This window comes from Anastrepha ludens, chromosome 2, assembly GCF_028408465.1.
Source record: "Anastrepha ludens isolate Willacy chromosome 2, idAnaLude1.1, whole genome shotgun sequence".
NCBI classification, from domain to species: domain Eukaryota; kingdom Metazoa; phylum Arthropoda; class Insecta; order Diptera; family Tephritidae; genus Anastrepha; species Anastrepha ludens.
In genome coordinates, this window is record NC_071498.1 from 79,587,525 (window position 1) to 79,609,148 (window position 21,624).

General features: G+C 37.0%; 1 protein-coding gene across 1 annotated transcript in view; it reads left to right on the forward strand.

The window, feature by feature from the left end:
• Positions 1-1,620: 1,620 nt before the first annotated feature.
• LOC128871935 (homeotic protein deformed) overlaps positions 1,621-21,624 on the forward strand; it is a 58,744-nt gene continuing 38,740 nt past the window's right edge. The window contains exons 1-3 of the mRNA XM_054114122.1: positions 1,621-2,983; positions 16,971-17,071; positions 17,138-17,315. Of these exons, the coding sequence (XP_053970097.1) occupies positions 2,275-2,983; positions 16,971-17,071; positions 17,138-17,315 (988 nt within the window). The 5' untranslated portion in view covers positions 1,621-2,274. The remainder of the gene's footprint in view (positions 2,984-16,970; positions 17,072-17,137; positions 17,316-21,624) is intronic.

Consider the following 21,624-nt stretch of genomic DNA (forward strand, 5'->3'; position numbering starts at 1 on the left):
CGAAATATTGGAAAATCTATTGGGAGAACGTATTACTCCATTCAGCGAATTGTAACAAATTTTCGGCAAACTGGAGTTTTTACATCTAAGCCCAGATCAGGGCGTCCGAAAAAATTATCGACCCGGGAAGAGCGTTCTATAATCAACTTGGCAAAGGTTAACCCCCGGATTACATCCTCAAAATTAGTTGAAAACATAAATCAAACATTTAAAAAAAGTATTTGCGCTGAAACTGCCAGAAGAGTTCTACGTCAAGCTGTATACCATGGTAGAGTCGCCCGAAGAAAGCCTTTCATTTCTCTTGTGAACAGACGTAAACGCATTCAGTTTGCTAATGAGTACATAAGCCTCCCGAGTTCTGGGAAAAAGTACCTGGAACTGCTCTTGAAAAGCAAAATCTTGTTGGCGCGGTTAAGCACGGAGGAGGCGGGGTTATGGTTTGGGGCTGCATGGTGGCAAATGGGGTGGGTCTGTTAAAATTAATTGATTCGACGATGGATAAATAGGGATACGTGAACATACTAAAAGAACATTTTGGTTTCAACAAGATAACGATCCGAAGCACACAGCCGAGATCGTTAAGCTTTGGCTCTTGTACAACGCCCCAAAACAGCTTAAAACACCGCCACAGTCCCCAGATCTTAACTCCATCGAGCATCTGTGTGATGTATTGGAAAAAAGAATTCGTCAGCAAGTGATTACTAGTAAAGAGGTTTTGCGGAGTGTCATGCAGGCAGAATAGAGGAAGATAACAGCAGAAGAAACAGAGAAACTAGTGAGTTCAATGCCAAATAGGCTGAGTGAAGTCCTGAGCCAACGTGGATATCCAACTAAATATTAGATTTAATTTTTGCATATAGCATATCATATATATATATGTTTTTGTATTAGACTTTAAGACTGAACGCAGACTTTATGGTCGCTTGTTACAGTCATTATTCACCGTTATCTAAAAACTTATGTGAGGAATCTTGAAATTTATTTTTGTCTTTGAAACTTAAACATATAATAAAAATATAAATATATACAAATTTATAAAAATTATAAAATCAGGTTGTGTGTTTCATTCACTAAAAAGCATGTGTATGTAAATATCAAATAAATAAATTTACCGTCTACCATTTCCAGTGAGTCGCACTGTAACATTGTAATAGATTATGATTCTCTCCGCACACTACGTACAGAGGTGTGTTTTATGCTTTCGAGCTCATTTCCACGGCTATTGCTGACTCGTTTCCTCAACAGTGTTGCAGCTCGCATTTCTGCGATGGTGGTGAGAAAAATGGCGTATATACACACACATAGCAACAACAGCGTATGAAACAATGGCACAGCTATGGCTTCTCCACTGCCGACAGTTGGGTATGTGTGGGCAGAACCATAACGCTTAATTTGCGGCACTCACATTGCTGGGTAGTTTTGTATAGAAACCAGAAAATCGGGTTTTATAGCAAATTATTAAAGTGAATCGAACGAAAATGGACTGTTGGCAAATACTGACGGATGGCAACGAACGAGTCCAAACGGCTGACTGAATGACTGACAAGGGGAACAGGTTCGCTGATTGTTGAGTCGCAACGAGTCAAGCACAACAACAGAACGGCTCGTCATGAACAGACCGAACGGAACACAGGAATCGGACTGTGCGCGTAATTGAAAGCGGGGTTTTCAGTTTTGTCGCAAAGCAGCGGCTCAAGAAATTTGACGTTTATTTATTAAATTGGAATTTGCTCTGGCGTTCTAATTGGATTCTACCGTCGCGCCCAAACGAATCTTTCGAAAACGGTTGAACTAAATACCATCTCCTTGATTCGTTTTAAATTTATTTGCTAGTGCGTAGAACGTTTCGTCGATTGAAGTGCTTCAAATTATTAATCAGCTAAAAAAAAATTATTAATCAGCAAGTGAAAAAGTGAAATATAGTAAATGTGTTGGTAATGAAAAATGCTACAAATATTTAATTTTAGTGAATCATTTACTCAGTGTTTTTTATAACAAAAGTATGATTTAAATCATAGAAAATGAAAAGTTCTGAGTAAAACGTAGCATAAAATGTTTCGCTATTGTTTGTTAGTGCCACTAACTGTGTAGTGGATTAAATAAAACCGAAAACGTGCACTACAAAAGCAACAACTTATTTAATTTATTGTCAAGGCTAACGTCTTTTCACCAATTAAAGCTGGCACGAAGTCTTATTAAATAAAAGGCTAGTACTTGGCGGCAACAAAAATAGAAACAAACAAAAATTATTTTCGTCTGCAAGTTTGGTTCACTATGAGCTCATTTTTAATGGGTTATCCACACGCACCGCATCATGTTCAAAGCCCAATGGGTATGGGCAATGGTTTAGATCCAAAATTTCCTCCCGTTGCCGATGACTATCATCACTACAATGGGCATTACTCCATGACCGCAACGACGGGACATATGTCGGGTGTAGGTGGCGCAATGGGTGGTGGTATGCCACCCGGTATGCCGACGCATCCTCATGCTACCCATCCTGCCGACATGGTCAATGATTATATGGCAGCCGCTGCTCACCATCATTCCACTGCCACTCACCATCCGCCTCACCTACATTCCCATACAAATAGCGCGCTCGCAGGTCACCATCACAATAATGGTTACACCAACTATGCTCCAACGCCTACTCACCATCACCATCAAAGTCTTGGATATTATGGGCATCACGCGGCAGCGGTGCATTCTGGTCCGCCGGAGTTCATATCGGCTGGAGCGGTACATAGCGAGCCGGTGACGTCCTTGGGAAGCAGTGTCTATCCACCGCCGGTCAATACACCGAATGGCATCAGCGCATCACTCACATCTAATGGATATTATGGCGGTTATTATGGTACAAACGGAAGTGTTGGTAGTGCCCATTCGCAAGGGCATTCACCACACTCCCAAATGATGGATATGCCCCTGCAATGCTCTTCAACGGAACCGCCGTCGAACACTGCGTTAGGGCTCCAAGAATTAGGTAAGGATGAAAAATACTATTATGGAAGTGAATGGTAAGAACCCAGTGGAAGCTAAATAAATTGTATAATAGTTTTTGACTACAGATTTGATTTGATTATAAACATTTACAAATACTGGAAACTGGATTTTATTTGGCAAAAATTTAGGAATTTCAAGCTAAAATAGTAACCCTCCTCAACCCACAGGCACATAGCTTTGATAAAAAAGAAATCTACCCGGAAATGTGTCGTTCCCTGGAAGATTTACTGGTACTAATTGCTTTTATTTGATGCTCTATACTCTCAACATAGTAAAACCTAACCTCGTATGAATATCCGCGATCTAGATTTTCTTATTCCTTCATAGTGCTGTTGTATTTGTAAAATTCTTAATAAGCTTTTTCTTATGACAACACCTCAAGTTCCCACCGGCGGTATTTTCCGTTGCTCTGTTCGGAACGCGTGCTCACTGAAGAGCATTTTCATTTGAACATTTAGCGCCATGTAACCGTCCATGTATGTATGGTCTTCATTTAGGTTATCCGTATTCGATCGCCAACAGATCACATTAGATCTTAAATACATTTTTCGAAAATGTATTACTTAATTTTTACCTGGATATTATTTTTATAGAATGTTGATGTTTTGTAAAATTTTTTGTTGAACTCTAGGAAAATGATTCGTTCCCAACTATGTACAGAGACATTCTTATGAGGCAACGAGAGTAAAAGACTACCAACTATCAATATGAGTTTCAGGTCTTTCATTCGCCAATCCAAAACATAATTTTAATTTTAACAATTTGTCAAGTGTTCCCTTGCTAGTTGTGGCTGTTTATGCCAACGCAGAATTAGCCGACATGTATTCGGAAAACTATAACAACTTTAAGGCTTGCAGACGAGATGTTAACAAATCAATTAGATTAAGTAAACTAAAATATTATGGGCATCAGTTTAGTACTGCGGTTGGTTCAAAATAGACGTGGAAAAGAATTCATGAGATCGGGATTGGGAACAAAAATTACTCTATCTCCGAATTATGTAAATGTGTAAATGAGCAGTTTGTTCGATTCTGTAAATATTATATGCTATCAGAATTACAATTTTAATTTAAATATTGTAATGTTCCGTTATTGTTTCGAAGGTGTCCATGACTGTCAAGTAGTTCAGTCGATACTTAGTGTCAAATCTAATGCGGCCGGTGTGGATGACATTCATTCTAAGTCTCTTAAATGTTTATTACCAAAGATCTTATCGCATTTTACTTACGTACTGAATACCATTTTGATAACGTCAATCTTTCCCTACTCTAAGAAGAGAACCAAGATTATACATATAGAGAAACTGAATGGTGACTACCGCCGGACTGCAATATTACCGTTTCCATCTAAAGTTCTTGAGCGTACCATGTATTGCCAGATAAATACGTATCTGAGCCATAACGCTTTGATGAACTCATTGCAATCGGGGTTCAAATAGGACGATTAGTGCACCATGACACTCTTAAAAGTGTTGGATGATATAAGACTAAACATTGACAAACAGCGTGTGACTTTTCTTACTTTACTCGATCATTCCAAAGTATTTGACTCTGAAGACCCCGAACTTTTAACTTTGCAGCTTAAAAACGTGTTTCATTTCTCAACTTCGGCTTTAACTCTTAGTAACGGATTACAAGCAGTATGTGCTGTAGACCATATCCGTCTGCTTACCTATTACACGCGATGTACCTCAAGGTTCTATTCTTGGCCCTATTTTGTTTGTCTTGTATATTTTTGATTTGTTTAGTCATGTCCATGTACATGCCGATGATATGAAATTATGTGTTAGTTGTCCCCCTAACGGCATTGATATTTGCATCAGCAATTTGAATACCGACTTCAGACTTATAAGCTAAGGTGGGCTTCTGATAACTAATAAATTTCAATGCATCCCTATGCACAAGACATAACTCAAGCTTGACTACTAAGCAAAAGTCAGACTAAATAACGCTGTGATTAAATACGTGGCCACTGTTAAAAATTTATGGGTTACATTTAATAGAACTTTGACCATGAAGTAATCACATTTCTATTGCAATAGGCAAAGTAATTGGTATTTGGAAATTTACGGAATACTCAACATTTTACACCAGTAAATAGTCGACTGCGTATTTGAGGCAACATTACTGTATGGTTGTGAGTTATATAATCATTTTGATAGTGTGTGCCATAGTTAACTAAGTTTTAATAATGTCGCGAGAGACGTTTACTGTAAAAAAACGTTTTGACCACATTTCTGTTTCTGGGAAATTTTTTGAAATTGCATCGGTATCTTTTGACGATTTGCTTAAGTTTAAATGTTTTGTGTTACTTCAGAAGATCATTATTACTCAAGAAATGAAATGTATAAAAGTGAACTTACGCTTCTAAAATGAATTGCTTCGTTACTTTGCAGAAAATTGTTGATTGTACTCAAATAATTTCGTATTCTTGAACTCCAATAAATCCGTACATATCCAACTACAACCACTACAATTTCAACTTTTTTGGTATTAACTAGAATTTTAATTTTACTTTTATTGTTAAATTTTGTAATATAATATGTTGCTATGGTTATATGTTTGACTTAAATAAAATAAATAAAAAAGCATTTCATGTATGGTCGTGCCAATGGGATAGCCACCGAAGCCTGACTTCTTTATTCTGAAGCATATCCAAACTACGAGATTCCTTTACACCGCATGTTCGGAAGAATTCGCGATATCACGCAACGCTTCATTCAGCAAACATTGTTATTTAGTTAAAAGATCAAGAGCCTAGTCCGGGGACGAGTACGCAGATAATGCCAGCAGAGCTAATATTCCAATATTCGTTTTACTAACAAGGCTGGGCCCACATGAAATGGAGTTAATAATTTTTACAATACGTATGTTTGGACTGACGAAAATCCCACGCTCTAATGGAATCTGAACATCATACCCGGCTTTATTTTGGATGATTATCGTAAGTGGCAGGTTTCTAGGTCCTATTGTTTTACAGAACTCTTAATATATGTTACCTTTTCCACTTGCACAAAAGTACGCTAATCACAGTAAATAAATATTTTCTTTGTAAAATGCATAAACATTTGTGTTTTTATTTCTTAAGTTTAAGTTTTTAAGCTACGAATTAAAAATATTAAGGGGTTACAGGGGTTTCGTGGCTTCAAAAAATCGAATTTTTGTTTTGGCTTATTAATTTCTACAACATCTGAAGAATGTTATCCTAAATTTTCAAGTCGATCCGAATAATAGTTTTATTGTTACTCAAAACTTTAAACGCGTTTTTCTCGGGACCGTGTTTTCAAAGTCGGTTGTCAAATTTTCTCGAAAACTACTCAACCGATCTTGATGAAATTTTACACAAGTGTTCGAAATACAATTTACTCATGCTTGAACGAAGAATTTTCTTTTTTTTCAATTACAACTATTAAAAAAAAAAAAAAGGTCAAGAAATTTTCATTTTTTTGCAAAATTGTCTTCCAAAATTTCAAATTTTTCTTTTTTTTCTTTCCTTCGTTCAAGCACGAGTTTATGGTCTTAAGTAAAGCACTTATTTTTGTTTTTTTTTTCATTTTTGATGAGCCTGTCAGGAGTTATGCTGACAACGCGGACGCACCTTTTTTTCGAGGGGTCACCGGAAATGACGTCACAATGGAGGAGTTATAATTTTTTTTTTGAAAATTTCAGAAATTATTCTTTAAATATGTATCTATATTATAAGACAGAAAAAAGTTTGAATTAAATAAATAATTTTTTACATAGAAAAAAAAAATATTGAAAGTAGGCCTTTTTTTTACCAGACGAACCCCATGTAACCCCTTAAGAGAATAACTTTCGATTTTTCGTATTTATTTTATTTAAATTTAAAGGTTTAAATATATTATGAAATTCCTTATCAATGAAAGTTGGTGAGTTCTGTTCAGTAGTCTGATATGTTTTTTAAACTACTCGTATAACCAAATTCAAATTTAAGTTTTGTATAGCTTTGTAAAGATAATTGAAATTCTCAGTAGGGATGCAAAATTTTGAAAAGAGTAAAGAGTACTTGCCGCGGTCGAGAAGATTAGTGCGTGACTACCATTTATTTACTACCCGTTTCGATGTTCACTATGAGTTTGCAAATCAAAGGATATCTACAAACCGTCAGCCATTCTAAAGTGACACTGAAGGTGTTGTTGGAAGAACCTCAAACCGCACACCATTATTAGGTGTGTAAGGTAGCCGTAGCCGAATGGGTTGGTGCGCGACTACCATTCGGAATTCACAGAACAAACGTCGGTTCGAATCTCGGTGAAAACGCCAAAATTAAGAAAAACATTTTTCTAATAGCGGTCTCCCCTCGACAGGCAATGGTAAACCTCCGAGTGCCATGAAAAAGCTCCTCACAAAAATATCTGCCGTTCGGAGTCGGCTTGAAACTGTAGGTCCCTCCATTTGTGGAACAACACCAAGGCGCACGCCACAAATACGAGGAGGAGCTGGGCCAAACACCCAAAAAGGGTGTACGCGCCATATATATATATATATATAAGGTAATAAAAGATGGATGCGTCAATTATATCGGGAGTTTGTTTAAGAGTTTGAGAACTTTAATAGTTATACAAAACAGAAATATTGTTGGAATGCATTTGTTTTATTATAATCTGATAGATAATTTTATGGAAATTATTTTTTGAATATGATATCCGGAATGTGACCACCGCGGCTACGAGTTACATCGTCCATTCTATCAGTCCAATGTTTAATTACTTTTACTTTAAAAAAGACGAATAATCGACATTTCGCCGCTTTCTTCAAAAACTCGCTCTATGAACTTCGCAAATAGATCAATTTTTTCAAAGAGAATTTCCATCATCTGAAAGCGTTGTTTTGGCGTTATACGATTCACGACGAATTGCTAAAGCTTACTGAATAGTAATGTCAATGTCAATGTCAAATAGTAATGTTGTCATGCAGTTAAAAAAAACATCCGACAAATAAGGAAAATAATATAGAAAAATGTGGGGACATAGATGAGAGTAAGGATAATAATAAAGATTAAGGTGAGGATAAAGATAAAGATAGAGCAAAAGATATAAAGGTGACGAGCAGGATAGAAAAGGAGAATAGGATAGAGACAAAGATAGAGGGAGAGATAGAGATGACGTTGATAAAAGTAAAACTAATTGAATTTCAACCACTGGGAGAACAAGTAATTATTATAGCCCGCACGTATAACAAATGCATACAAATACACACCACTAGAATGAGAGCGAGATTTGGCTTAGATTCTCCCGTAATAGTTTCTGTGGTGTTCACCGTTAAGTTGTCTTACAAGTAGAAGCTTGCACTGTTTTACCTCGTTTCCAAACATTTAAGAGTTTTCAATTAGCGCTTCTGTTTTATATTCTGTCTTATATCCGGAATGGAAATGCAATCCGGGAACTAATTACAAATGCATTCGGTTTCGGCGGTCTCTAGAGTATATTTTGGAAGATATAAGACTTTTAAATTTTTATAGCTTTTCGAAAGGGGTTTACTCCGCAAAATACAATATTATATGCAAACTTCGGCATTATACAAATGATATGAAAGGCCAGTGAATCAGCAATTTTGCTTATTACAATTAATTAATAGAATGATTGAGAAAGATTTATTGGAAACGATAAATATAGCATTTGGATTATAAAGGTTGGTTGAGAAGTAAAGAGGCCACAAAATAAAAGAATGTGAATTTTTAAATGAAGTTATTCATACCTATAACCCCCACAGTTTTTATAAGTTTGAAATCGTTCAAAAATCGCGTTGAGATTTAACAATATTGTTTGCATACAATTTTGAGCATTTTCTTCCATATAAAATACTTTCGAACATCTCTTTTCATGTGTTAGGAGAAAAAAAGCCTGCATGCCCAATAGTTTTCTAAAGATCATGTTTAAAGAGTATGAAATTTTGATAGACATTTTTTTGAAATTCGTTATATTTTTGTTAATTTATATGTATGTATGCATACCAAATAGAAAAACCGTCCAACTATGATACGCCTATTAAACACCCCTGATTTAGATCGAACATAATTATTAAGATCAGATGAAAATCATGCCCTGTTCTTACATGCTAGGCCTGAATTTTCGTCTATCTCTCTGATGTTACACGTTATGTATAAGTCCCATGGCCCATGAGCTTATTTGATTCCAAACACATCTAACTCAAATTGTAAATAAATAAAATAATTAAATCTATATATATAAAAGAAAGTCATGTTAGTTACACTATTTATAACTCGAGAAGGGCTTAACCGATTTGGCTGAAAATTGGTGGAGAGGTAGCTTAGAACCAGGAAACGGACAGAGGATACATTTTATCCCATTCGAACGCGTTTCCGTGAAGTCACTATAAAATGTGGTATGACAAAAAAGCATCTGATATGGAATAACAAAACGCAAATGACAGCTAAACGTATTTTTGTATTTTGTATTTGTATTTGTATTTGTATTCTCTTTGAATCATCATAATCAATGCCGCGACCAAGACGATCGAATCTTTCCCGACAAAGTCGTAATGCAAGAAGGATACGAGACATTGCGAATGAAACGACTTAAAAAGCACAAGGAATTGCCCCCTGAAGAGCGCCGTTAGTATGGCTCGACTTCGGGCTTCTCAATCACAAGAGCAAAGCGAGGCAGCCCGTGAAACGGCTCGGTTGGCAATACGAAATCGTCGAGCGATAAACAGACATCAACAAGTAGATCATTTTCGACGCACAAGAAGAGAATTATCAAGTGCTGATTTGAATCGAGCAGCGTTTCGATATGATTGCAACACTGATTACTGCTTGTATCCTAGCGTTTGCATTGGGCCAATGAATGTTGTTTGCGAGTATTGTGGCGCATTGAAGTTTTCCGGAGAAACGCCCGGATTGGGCTGCCTTAGTGGAAAAGTGAAATTGCCATTATTGACTTTTTTGGAGGCGTAATGATTTAACTGTCTGGCGACTTCCGCCAAACACTGCCAGTAATTCCAAGATCAACGGCTGCTGACGAAATAAACGCTTGCCTCAAATCATCGAATCTATGGCGCTATGTGAAGAAATTTCAGCTGACAAAAAACATGAGAGTTGCATTACTTAATGATACATCTACTGAAGATTTTTCTGAGCATTTATTGACTATCGGTAATGGTCGAGTACCTGTCGACGAATCGAGTGGATTGATTTCATTTCCTCAGAATTTCTGTAACTTTGTGTCATCGAAAGACGAACTTATCAATAAAGTATTCCCAAACATCATTAATAACTACAAAAATAATGAATGGTTGAGTGAGCGAGCAATTTTAGCGGCTAAGAATAAAGATGTAGATGACCTAAACTGCATAATTCAAAATGATATCATTGGAAAAATGCATTCATTCAAATCCATTGACTGTGTAACAAATGAAGATGAAGCCACCAACTATCCAATTGAATTTTTAAACTCCTTGGATGTGCCTGGCTTACCACCGCACAATTTATGCCTAAATGTTGGCTCCGTAGTAATCATGCTTCGAAACATAAGCCCACCAAAACTTTGCAACGGTACGCGTTTGGTGGTAAATAAATTGATGAACAATGTGATTTATGCGACGATACTCAAAGGAAAATTCGAAGGTGAAGAAGTTCTCATTCCGAGGATCCCAATGATCCCAACCGATCTTCCGTTTGAGTTTCCAAGACTTCAATTTCCGATCCGTCTTGCTTTCGCCATGACCATTAACAAATCACAAGGCCAATCTTTGAAAGTTTGCGGTCTGAATCTAGAAAATCAATGTTTCTCACACGGTCAATTATAGGTGGCATGTTCACGGGTCGGAAAACCATCTGCATTGTTTGTTCTTGTACCTGATAATAAAACAAAAAATGTCGTGTATCACAAGGTGCTTAACTGAAGATAGCAATCTATTAAAGCTTCATTGAAATACTTGATTAAAAAAAAATTAACTTAATAAAATCAAAAATCTGCTTTTTCATTGCCTCTAGGGCGGAACAAAGTTCGCCGGGTCAACTAGTAAATATGTAAAATTTTATCTGTACAGAATTTAGCTTTCCTTACTAGTTTCAATATAATCTCCCGTAATTGTAATACACTTATTCCAGTGACCCTTTAATAATTTATTGTAGTACCATCCCTGTAACGATTATCCCGAAAGTTTCCAAAATACTGTTCCCTACCTTCTTGTAAAATATAGAGTAATAGTTCATCTGAGATGCGAATGATATCAGCAGTTTTATGCTTAGTCAAACTTGGATCTTGGACGTCTACTATGTGGTTCAACTCCAATTCTTGCGTGCACAGCTGGAAATGAAGGATCAAATTCCTTTACCATTTGCACAAATTTCTTATGAGTTTCTGTTGCTGATAAACCTTCCAAAACAAAGAATTTTATAATTGTAAGATGCTCGATTATTTCCATTGTAAAAAATACACTGACACGTCAATTTTAAATGGCTTGTAAACAAAGAATGAATTGACAGATCGATTGTGTTAAATAAAAGATGAAATATTAAAATATCGTACATCAGGTCGATAGCCTCTGCTGCTAATTGCTTTGATCGTATAACGTAGGTAATTATTGTATTTATAGCTACGTTTTATATAAATAAATAAAAAAAAAGTATACATAAATCTCGATGCCTTTACTGATTAATAGATGTCGCAGTCAATACTTCTTAGCCGATATATAATTTTAGATTTATATTTGTATTAGATTTGTGAGCCTACCCGTAGGTGATTTTTAAAACTAAAATCTCAAAAGTAGTTCTCCTCGTTTAAATTGTAATTTAAAAGAATTTTGATGTGTATGACTCTAAAAGTAGATTAAAAAAAAGAGATTTTTTCAAAGACATTTAAATTACACCATTGAAAAGATATATTCTGTATTTGCTTTTAAGCGACGTTTTAGTTCAAACACAGTTAATCCATTTGATTTAAAGCTGTTGTATGGTATGCCTCTCTCTGTGTTTGTAGTCATCTTGATCAAAATGATTCAGGAATATATTCAGAAACTTCAAAATACAAGTTTATTCTTCAAAATACTCCCCATCAAATGCAACATACTTATGGTCCTTAGGTCCTTTGGGACTAACTTTGCAGCAACTCTCCGCAAAACCACTTTCTGATGGTGTAATTTGCAGTTACTGTTCAACGTTTCTTTCACTTTATTGATGTTTTCATCAGTTTTCGGTGGCCTGGCACTACGTTTGTCATCCTCGATGGACTCACGAGCTCTTCTGAATTCTCGACTTGATTTTAGCAAAATTTCAACAAAAAAAAATTGTAAAAGTTATCGCTGTTTGTGTGGAGCTCGTTTCTCCAGAAGTCCCTTGCGGACAAGAGAAATTAGTTTTATTAGTAGATAATCTTATGGCTGATCGAAGTTTTTTTTTCAAAATTAACAATATGGCAGTCACAGAAAATATTTTTCATATTTTCGAGAAAAAAACCGACAATTATCTGTTTAAGAAATATCGAAACTTTAAAAAAAAAAAAATCTTCGATCAGGAAACGAGTTTTTTATGTTTTTCAAAAACGGAATAAATTTTATTGAAATCTGCCAAGCGGTTTTTAAGTTGCAGTAATCACCGTTTCAAAAAACATATTGGGAGGTTGAATTAGTTTTAAAGGTGGCACACAGATGGCGCTATTTATCACTTTATCGCGTTGGCAATACTGAATATATATTCATGACAAAGCCTCATCCCTAGGCTTTGTTTATCAGTATCTGTCATTTCGCTGAAGTATAAACAACGCAGTGTTTTCGTGCTCCGAGTATGTCAACTTTCGTGCCGTCGAAACGCAATTTGCGGGAAGCTTTGCTTTTCTGCTTCAATTTGCAAAAAAATACAGCCCAAGCCCGTGAATTGCTGCAGGAGGCCTACCCAGACCATACTCCGTCGATTTCAACATGTGAGTACTGGTTTCGACGATTCAAAAGTGGTGATTTTCACACCGAAGACAAGGAGCGTCTTGGCCAGCCCAAAAAGTTCGAGGACGCGGAATTGGTAAACGAGGACTCGTGCCAAACCCAAGAAGAGCTTGCTGAATCATTGGGCGTTGATAAATCAACCATTTGCAAGCGTCTAAAAGCGATGGGAATGATCCAAAAGCAAGGACATTGGGTCCCGTACGAGTTGAAGCTGCGCGACGTCGAACGGCGACTTTTTACGTGCGAATTGCTGATCGAGCGACAAAATCGGAAGGGTTTTTTGCATCGGGTGGTGACTGGCGACGAAAAATGGATCCACTACGATAACCCAAAACGCAAAAAATCATGGGGTTTGCCCGGCCACGCATCAACGTCGACGGCCAAGCAGAATATTCACGGCAAGAAAATCATGCTCTGCATTTGGTGGGATCAGGTCGGCGTCGTATATTTTGAGCTGCTCCAACCGGGCGAAACAATCACGGGGGATCGTTATCGACTGCAATTGATGCGTTTAAGCCGGGCATTGAAAGAAAAACGGCCGGAAACGGTAAAAAGGCACGACAAGGTTATTTTGCAACATGACAACGCTCGGCCGCATGTTGCTCAACCTGTCAAAAAATACCTTGGAACGCTTGGCTGGGAAGTGTTACCCCACCCGCCGTATAGTCCAGACATAGCTCCCTCCGATTATCATTTGTTCCGGCATATGAGTCTCGATTTGGCGGACCAGCGGTTCTCCTCGTACGAGGCTACCAAAATATGGGTTGAGTCATGGATAGCCAAGCAGCGGCCAGAATTTTGGAGAAACGGCATCCGGAAATTGCCCGAAAGATGGGCGAAAGTTGTAGCTAGCGATGGCCAATACTTCGAATAAAATATTTTGTACCGTTTTTTCACAATAAAGCCCCAAATCTTCGAAAAAAACCTTTAAAACTAGTTCAACCTCCCAATAGTTTTGAGAAAAATGCATTTAAAGATTTGCTATTTGCCCGAGCGCCCTTTGTTAACTGTTAATAACTCGAAAAGTTTTTGTCACTTAATTCACTTAAAATTTTCACACAATATTTTTGAGATATTATGCTTTAAGAAAATGCAAAAAAAATCCAATTTTTTGAAAGCATTTTTAATGCAAAATTAGATACAAGCTCGTTGTTGAAAATTCATTGCGAAGGTAGATTTACTCAAGACTATGTAACTTTTATAAATATCAAGCAAAGGCATGTTTGAATGAATGAATGAGTGTTAATCACAGATGTGGCAATCTTAAAAAGGAACAAGAAAACAGACTCACGTCAGAGCGCTACCTGGGGGGTGTTGCGTAAGCCTCTTGATTAAGGTAGAGATTATTAAGGTGATAAGCTGTTTTTATTCAGAGACTATATGAACGTGTCCACAAAGTATTAGACCGTTGCGCTTTGCGTGCCTTGTTTTTCACTGATACAATTCCATCGAATAAAGGTCGGTGCTTTCTCATTAACCTAAAATCACTAAATAGTAGAGGAATATTCTCGGAGCTCGGCCAAACACCCAAAGCGCGCTAATTATATGAATATATATATATATATATGAATATATATATATATTGGGCTACAGACAAATTTAAGAAAAACTACCACATTTCCTTAGATTCCAATTCCATTTCATCCAAACTAGTTTCACAGTGTAGAAAGGAACTAGAATTGCTTGACTTCAATTTACTCTGATATGGGTTTACCGGACACAGGATTCTAAAGGGTAATGAGAAAGCAGACGAGCCTTCAAGAAAGGGTTCGGCACTAGGCATATTAGAGGCAGTTGCTACCCCATTCAATACAATAAAAATATCCATTACGTCACACTACTATGCTTTAGCCCAACGAAAGTGGAAGCAAGCAACTACTACTACAACAACAAAAAAACATGGCCGCCGTACAACAACCAGAGGATACCTGTTAGGTTGCTCTTGCTCAAACATTTGACGTATTACTGCAACCCTTACAGGTCACTGGAAGGTAGGGGGTCTTGCAGCCAGACTCAGCCTTCCTATCAAACACATATGCAGAAGCTGTCAGGTAGAGGGGGTGAAAGAAAGTCTTTTCCACTATTTATGTGAATGTCCAGGTTTAGCCAGAGATAAAAAATTTGCTGTTATATCTGGATATCACGAAATGGATCTAACTTAAGAAAAAAGACATCACACGAGAACAGTGCTAATAAAACAGCGCTAGTCGCTAATAAAGATCATTTCAGTAGAAAGACTCAACTCCTTCAACAAAAACAACCACATTTAGGTATATTCCATCAGAACAACCCCAGATTCACAAAATTTTGAGGGTAACAAAAAACGTTCGTTGGAGTGTAACTAACTGGACACCACAGGTCTCTTTTCGGGCAAATGAGTGTAACAACGTCATGTCCTCTCAATAGAGCCCAGAAGCACTGAAATACAAAATAAAAAAAAAAACGAAACTAAAGGTAAAATTTATTTGTTATCTTTAATTCCTTTTTTTTTACGCAAAATAGCTGACAGCTCTATTTGACAGGTTGGAAAAATTCGGCCGGCCGTTTTTCTAAGCGACTTCGGACAAGTGAGAAACACGAATTATTTTCTTAAGCTGGCTCTCAATAGGCCAAGAAATGAAAAAAAAGACACACACACCTCGGACTAGCAAAGGAAGACCCTCGATGTTAAATAATAAAGGGTTGTTCTAAAGACGAGCCTAGATGTTGTTTTGAAATAAAACATGTATAAATTTAAATTCCGTCTAGCTTCAACATTTATATTCAAAATAAGGCTCTTAACTCTTAACAAATATACCTTATGTTTACAACTACATAATTTATATATATATATACAATACATAATTGGCACGTACACCCTTTTTGGGTGTTTAACCGAGCTCCTCCTCCTATTTGTGGTGTGCGTCTTGATGTTGTTCCACAAATGGAGGCACCTACAGTTTCAAGCCGACTCCGAACGGCTGATATTTTTTATGAGGAACTTTTTCATGGCAGAAACGCTACCGCTATTAGAAAAAACTTTTGATCTTTCACCGAGATTCGAACCGACGTCCTCTCTGTGAATTCGAAATGGTAGTCACGCACCACCCATTCGGCTACGGCGGCCGCCTACATAATTTACATCAATTAAATTTCCACCATTAGCACATCAACAGGTAAAATCTACCAAACAGTCGATTCCTGAATGCCTAAATATTGAGAAGGTTGTTCAGCAACACTTTGCACTACAGCAGCAATATTCTCAATAGAATGTCCAGTTTTGTGGTCCGCCAATTCATCTGCCATATTCCCTGCTCAACAGAACAATATTCTTGAAATTTTTTCATCAACCTGAAGTCGACTCACTTGGACGATTATTTCTACCAAAAATATCAAGAAGGAGATGACGTTCTTAAAGATCGACCATTATCATATCGACAAAGTAAAATTGTAGGTATAACTGTCTACTTGACAAATGCCAAAGATGACATAAAAAAGGTGCCGTCTAGGAATTATTCACTATTGACATCTAGGCGTCATGAATACCCTTTATTATTATTTGAAAAATTTATAGCCAAAAACTTACAGTCGAAAGCCTATGTAGCGAGTGCGGCATTTTCTAGTTTGTATAATAATTTTGTTTTTATTATATAAGATTTGTTAGAATAAAAAAAATTGTACAACAAAATACGTATTTACAATATAAATACAAGATTCGTGGAACTTGCTTCGCTACTTTAAAAATAAAAGTCTCTTTTATCAAATAGTGTTCTTTATTTAAGTTTTCAGGGACTTATTGGCATACCATAGTTTGAGATCACACTCTTAAGTTAAAATTCGCTTGCTCGCCATGAAATTCATTCGCAATTGTGTAGGTAGCGCAAGCTTCTGCTTTTAGACTTTAGGTTTTTAGCCTTTATGCCACTATAGCTCTTTATAATTACAGTGCCGCTAGTTGCCTATTTTCATTCTTTATTAACATTGAAGTGGTACATTTCTGGTAGCAATGCCCTTACATGCAGGCATACAACCTGTTTTACCTTATTAACCTGAACATTTCTTTTAAAGGTTTAAAGCTCGAAAAACGGATTGAGGAAGCAGCGCCCGCCGGACAACAGTTACAAGAACTTGGCTTGAGGCTACGCTGTGATGATACTGGGTCAGAAAATGTAGGTATCTTGAAGACGAAATAAAACAAAATTATATAACAGTACATTGACGTGCATTTTCCTAAGGATGACTTGTTGGAAGAGGATCGTCTGATGTTGGATAGATCACCAGATGAACTAGGCTCAAATGAAAATGACGAAGATTTGGGTGACTCGGATTCAGACGAAGATTTAATGGGAGAAACCGCAGATGGCGAGAGAATCATATATCCATGGATGAAGAAAATACACGTAGCTGGAGTTGGTAAGTGTCGAATGACAGTTTATTTTTAAACACATAATTAGTATATCATTTAATAATTTGAAAATAGCTAAACGCATACATTCATTCCATTTCTTACAATTAAGTGTCATTGAAACTTTTTCTCATTAATCAATTGCCAACATATTTGAATAGATCCAAAATAGATCGGTAGCTGCAGAGAACTTCAAGTAGCCATTTGGATATGGTGTGTAAGTGGCGTGGTTATAAATCTTTCGTCACTTCCAACTGATATACAAAGACTGTAGCACTTTATTAGGTTTTCAAACCATAAATAATATTTATCACAGCTCTTCAGGCTACCGATCCATTTTATTATTCGCCCTTGGCCAGAAGAGATGAAGATTGAGTTTTAAATTTATTTTACACCTAATATGGAAAACGACTCCCGTGGGATGCAAATAATTACAAGCAGCGGCCAACATCAGCCAGGCCACACGCCATTATTACAAATGCAATTATGTATGTGTGTATAGGTATGTATGTATATACCTAAATGCATACGCATAGATTTTTTGATTTGAAGTGTAGCTCATTTGTAACAAAATAAGCAGCGTGCGACAGGAGTGTGAGTGTTTGAACTTGCACTGCTGGCTGCTTAACCAACGAAAGAGTCAAATGCTCAAATGTCAAATAATTTAGACGGTTTTCGGAGCCAGCGCCAAGGCGAAGCTATAATCAGGTTCCTACTGTTAATGTTCATACACTTAGTATGTGTATGTATGCGCATACTTGGACGCGCGTCGATGATAAATGTCACAACATTAACATCAAATGACACGGCTCATCCGTCACTCGGTCGGTGTCATCGCCGTTTGTTTGCGACTATGGAACAGTGCGTTGCATTGAGTCTATACTGGTTGCTATTAAATCGGTGTAGAATTTTTGTACCATACTGTTATGCCAGAAGGCTCGGTTACTAGTTGTTCTCCTGAGGGCGATCATCATTTGTTGCTTGTTGAACATTTATTTTATGTTCATCATCAGCATAATCGGCTTCACATTGACATTCCATCTCAGATACCACGGCAAGTTGTCTGAGGTAAGGTGTAAGATGCACAAATAATTTGGGCGAAAATGAGTGCCGCATTTGGAAAAAGTAGCAGTGATTAGGAGTAAAGAGAAGAGAGTACTAGGTATATCGGGTTGACCGGGCGTACGAAAAAATCTCCAGAAAAATCGTATTATCTGAAAGAAATGTAAGAGCTCCAAATTAATTATGCCAATTCTAAGGAGCACCGTTTAAGCAAACTACAGCAAACTCAAACGCTGAGGGGTGAATCTTAATTGTACACATAAATATCCTAGTTTTAGTTAGAAAAATTATACACAGTATTGAACGCTATTGGGTAGAACAACATCAATATGTAATCAGTCCAGTTTTTGACTTCTTTTCCCCATAAATCCGGTCGTATGGTGAATTGAGTATTGCAATAAATCGATTGTTAATCGCGGTGTATGGCAAGTTGCCCGTCTTGGAACTAAGTGTCGCTGATCTTTTGCTGATTAATTTTATCCAGCATGGCCGGATAGCGCTCGTCATTCACACCGTAATGGCAGATACTTTCTAATTTCGAAAGAAATAAGGACCGATGATGCCACAATGTGGAATAGTTGTTCTGGCGTTAAATGACTCATGATGACTTCCCAAACCTTAAATGCCAACACAGTTGGCCATTTTTGCTGTCAAATCATATACCATCATCATGTCTAAAAACGGGAAGTGCTTGTATGAAAATCATGCTTATAAACTCTGACTATGCATATATTCAAAATTTACCGGTGCGACTATAATAGAAGTCAATTAAATTAAATTAATTTCCATTTAAAACAAGAACAAACTGAGATTTCATTTATTTAAAATAAATATCTAAGCCGAATTTTGGTTCATTCATTGGGTTCTACATATATTTAAACTAAAAGGTGGCCCAAAATTAATCATCCTATTGGAAGATGTATAATGTTTTCAAATGGCGTTGTACGTCAATCATACTTGACACTTGTGAAGAAGACTGCTGCAGTGTAGAAACCGACAGGCAATGGAACACGGTCCAAATAAAGACTTCCATTACCCAATTTTTTTTTAGAAAAAAATGTATTCAAAAACACAATAAATTGATTAATTTTGCGCCACCGTGCTTGTATGATTTTATTGCTTGGTAGTTTAAAAAAAAACCTGTAATTTTCGGCTGATCGCTCATTGTAGCGTGGTCGAAATAGTACATCAATCTTAAGTATAATTTAGTGATAAGTGCAAAATTAAATTCCAATGCCATTTTGTGCTTGTAAGCGAGATGCTCATATTGTGATTTTTTGTGTACATTTAAGTAGGCGAAAATTTCTTACAGGTTTTCTAGTGCTGTGGAAATGCTTATAACCGGTATGGTTATAAACGAGAATAACTGTACTACATACCTCTGTGGGCAAAAAGTAAGATGAATTTATTTGTCAAACTTCGCGGGATTAAAATTTCGCTCTAGTTATTTTTTTCATGAGTTGGCAGCACTGTTAATAACATCTGGGCCAACTTTCATGTGAATGTCATTATCAGTAATATATTTACGCTATTTACCAAACGACCAAGAGTGCATTTTTCGATTTTTACAATGTCTGATTTGATTGAGCAGAGAAGTGCGATCAAATTTTGTTTGCGGAATGAAATTTCGGCTGCGAAAACGTTTAGCATGTTGCAGAAGGCATTTGGTGATTCGACCATGTCGCAGAAAAATGTTTATAAGTGGTACAAAGACTTCAAAGAGGGTCGAGAACGTATTGATGACTTGGAGCGCTCCGGACGACCATCGACGTCAACATATGGTAACCAACACGTCAATAAAGTGAAGGAGTTAGTGCTCAAAAATCGTCCGTTGACTGTTAAAGACCTTACTGATATGATCGGAATATCAGAAGGATCTGGGCCTACGAAAAGTCAAATCTCGATTGGTACCAAAACCTCTCAATTTCTTGGAAAAAAGTCGTCGCGTTGATGTGTGTGAAACAATGCTTTCTTCAGACTATCAGGACAAGCTCAAATGCATCATTACGGGAGATGAGACTTGGATTTATGTTTACGACCCTGAAACAACCGACCAATCAAGCGAATGGCGAGGCCAGACCGAAAAGAGCACGTCAAAGTCGTAAAAATAGAGGTCATGATGACAGTTTTTTCGATTTTCCGGGTGTGGTGCACTATGAATTCCTTCCACCTGGCCAAACTGGTAATAAGGAATATTATTTGAGCGTTATGCTTCGTTTACGTGAAGCAATTCGCCTAAAAATACCAGAATTATGGGCCAACAACTCTTGTTTTTTGCATCACGATAATGCACCGTCTTACGCTGCACTCGTTCTTCGTGACCATTTCGCCAAAAATTCCACGCATATCGTTCCGCAGCAACCGTATTCGCCTGATTTGGCTCCGTGTGACTTCTGGCTATTCCCAAAACTCAAGAGACCACTCCGGGGAACGCGTTTCGAGTCGATTGAGAAGATAAAAGCTGAATCGAAGAAGGTGCTGATGGCTATACCGGAAATGGACTATTTGGCATGTTTCGGGGATTGGAAAAATCGTTGGCATAAGTGTATTTCATCGAGAGGGGATTATTTTGAAGGGGATGAAATTGATTTACAAGAATAAATAAAGATTTTTCATTTTACAACCAAATTCACCTTAGTAGTACCTAAAAATAGTTGTTCGCCAAATAAGGTAACACCATGATCCAGGAGGGAATAAATATTCTTGGTTCAGAATACGAGTATTTCGAAGTAAAACAGTATTTCGAAGTATGCGATCAATTAATAGTGCCGCTTAAAAGTTGCTTTGCAAACGCCTCGATGTGTTTTTAGTAAATTCCTTGAAAGACTTCCTGAAAACATATTCATGGCGCGCAGACCTCATTCCATTAGTTCAATGAAAAGAGTTTTTCAGTATTTCGGTAGGGCAACAATGTTACAAAACCGTTTAAATCACATGACAAGTTTACATGATTTTCCAGATAAATGTGAAAACATGGAAACATTTTTTATCAAATTAATTTATAACTAAATGCTTCAAAAAAGTATAGTTTTTGATTCAAAAAAATAATTAGAGTATAAAAGCAGTATATAGAGCAGCAAGCGTGGTTCACCCACTGAAAGCGAACTTGCTGAGTCTGTCCGGGAGCAACCGGTACCAACCGAATGACAGTTACACACGCTAGATGAGAGTGAAATATTTCAGAGAGAAATTAAAGAAAAGGGAGGTGTTAAGTTACAGCTTTTGATTTGAAGGTCATTTCGGTGGACAGTAGAC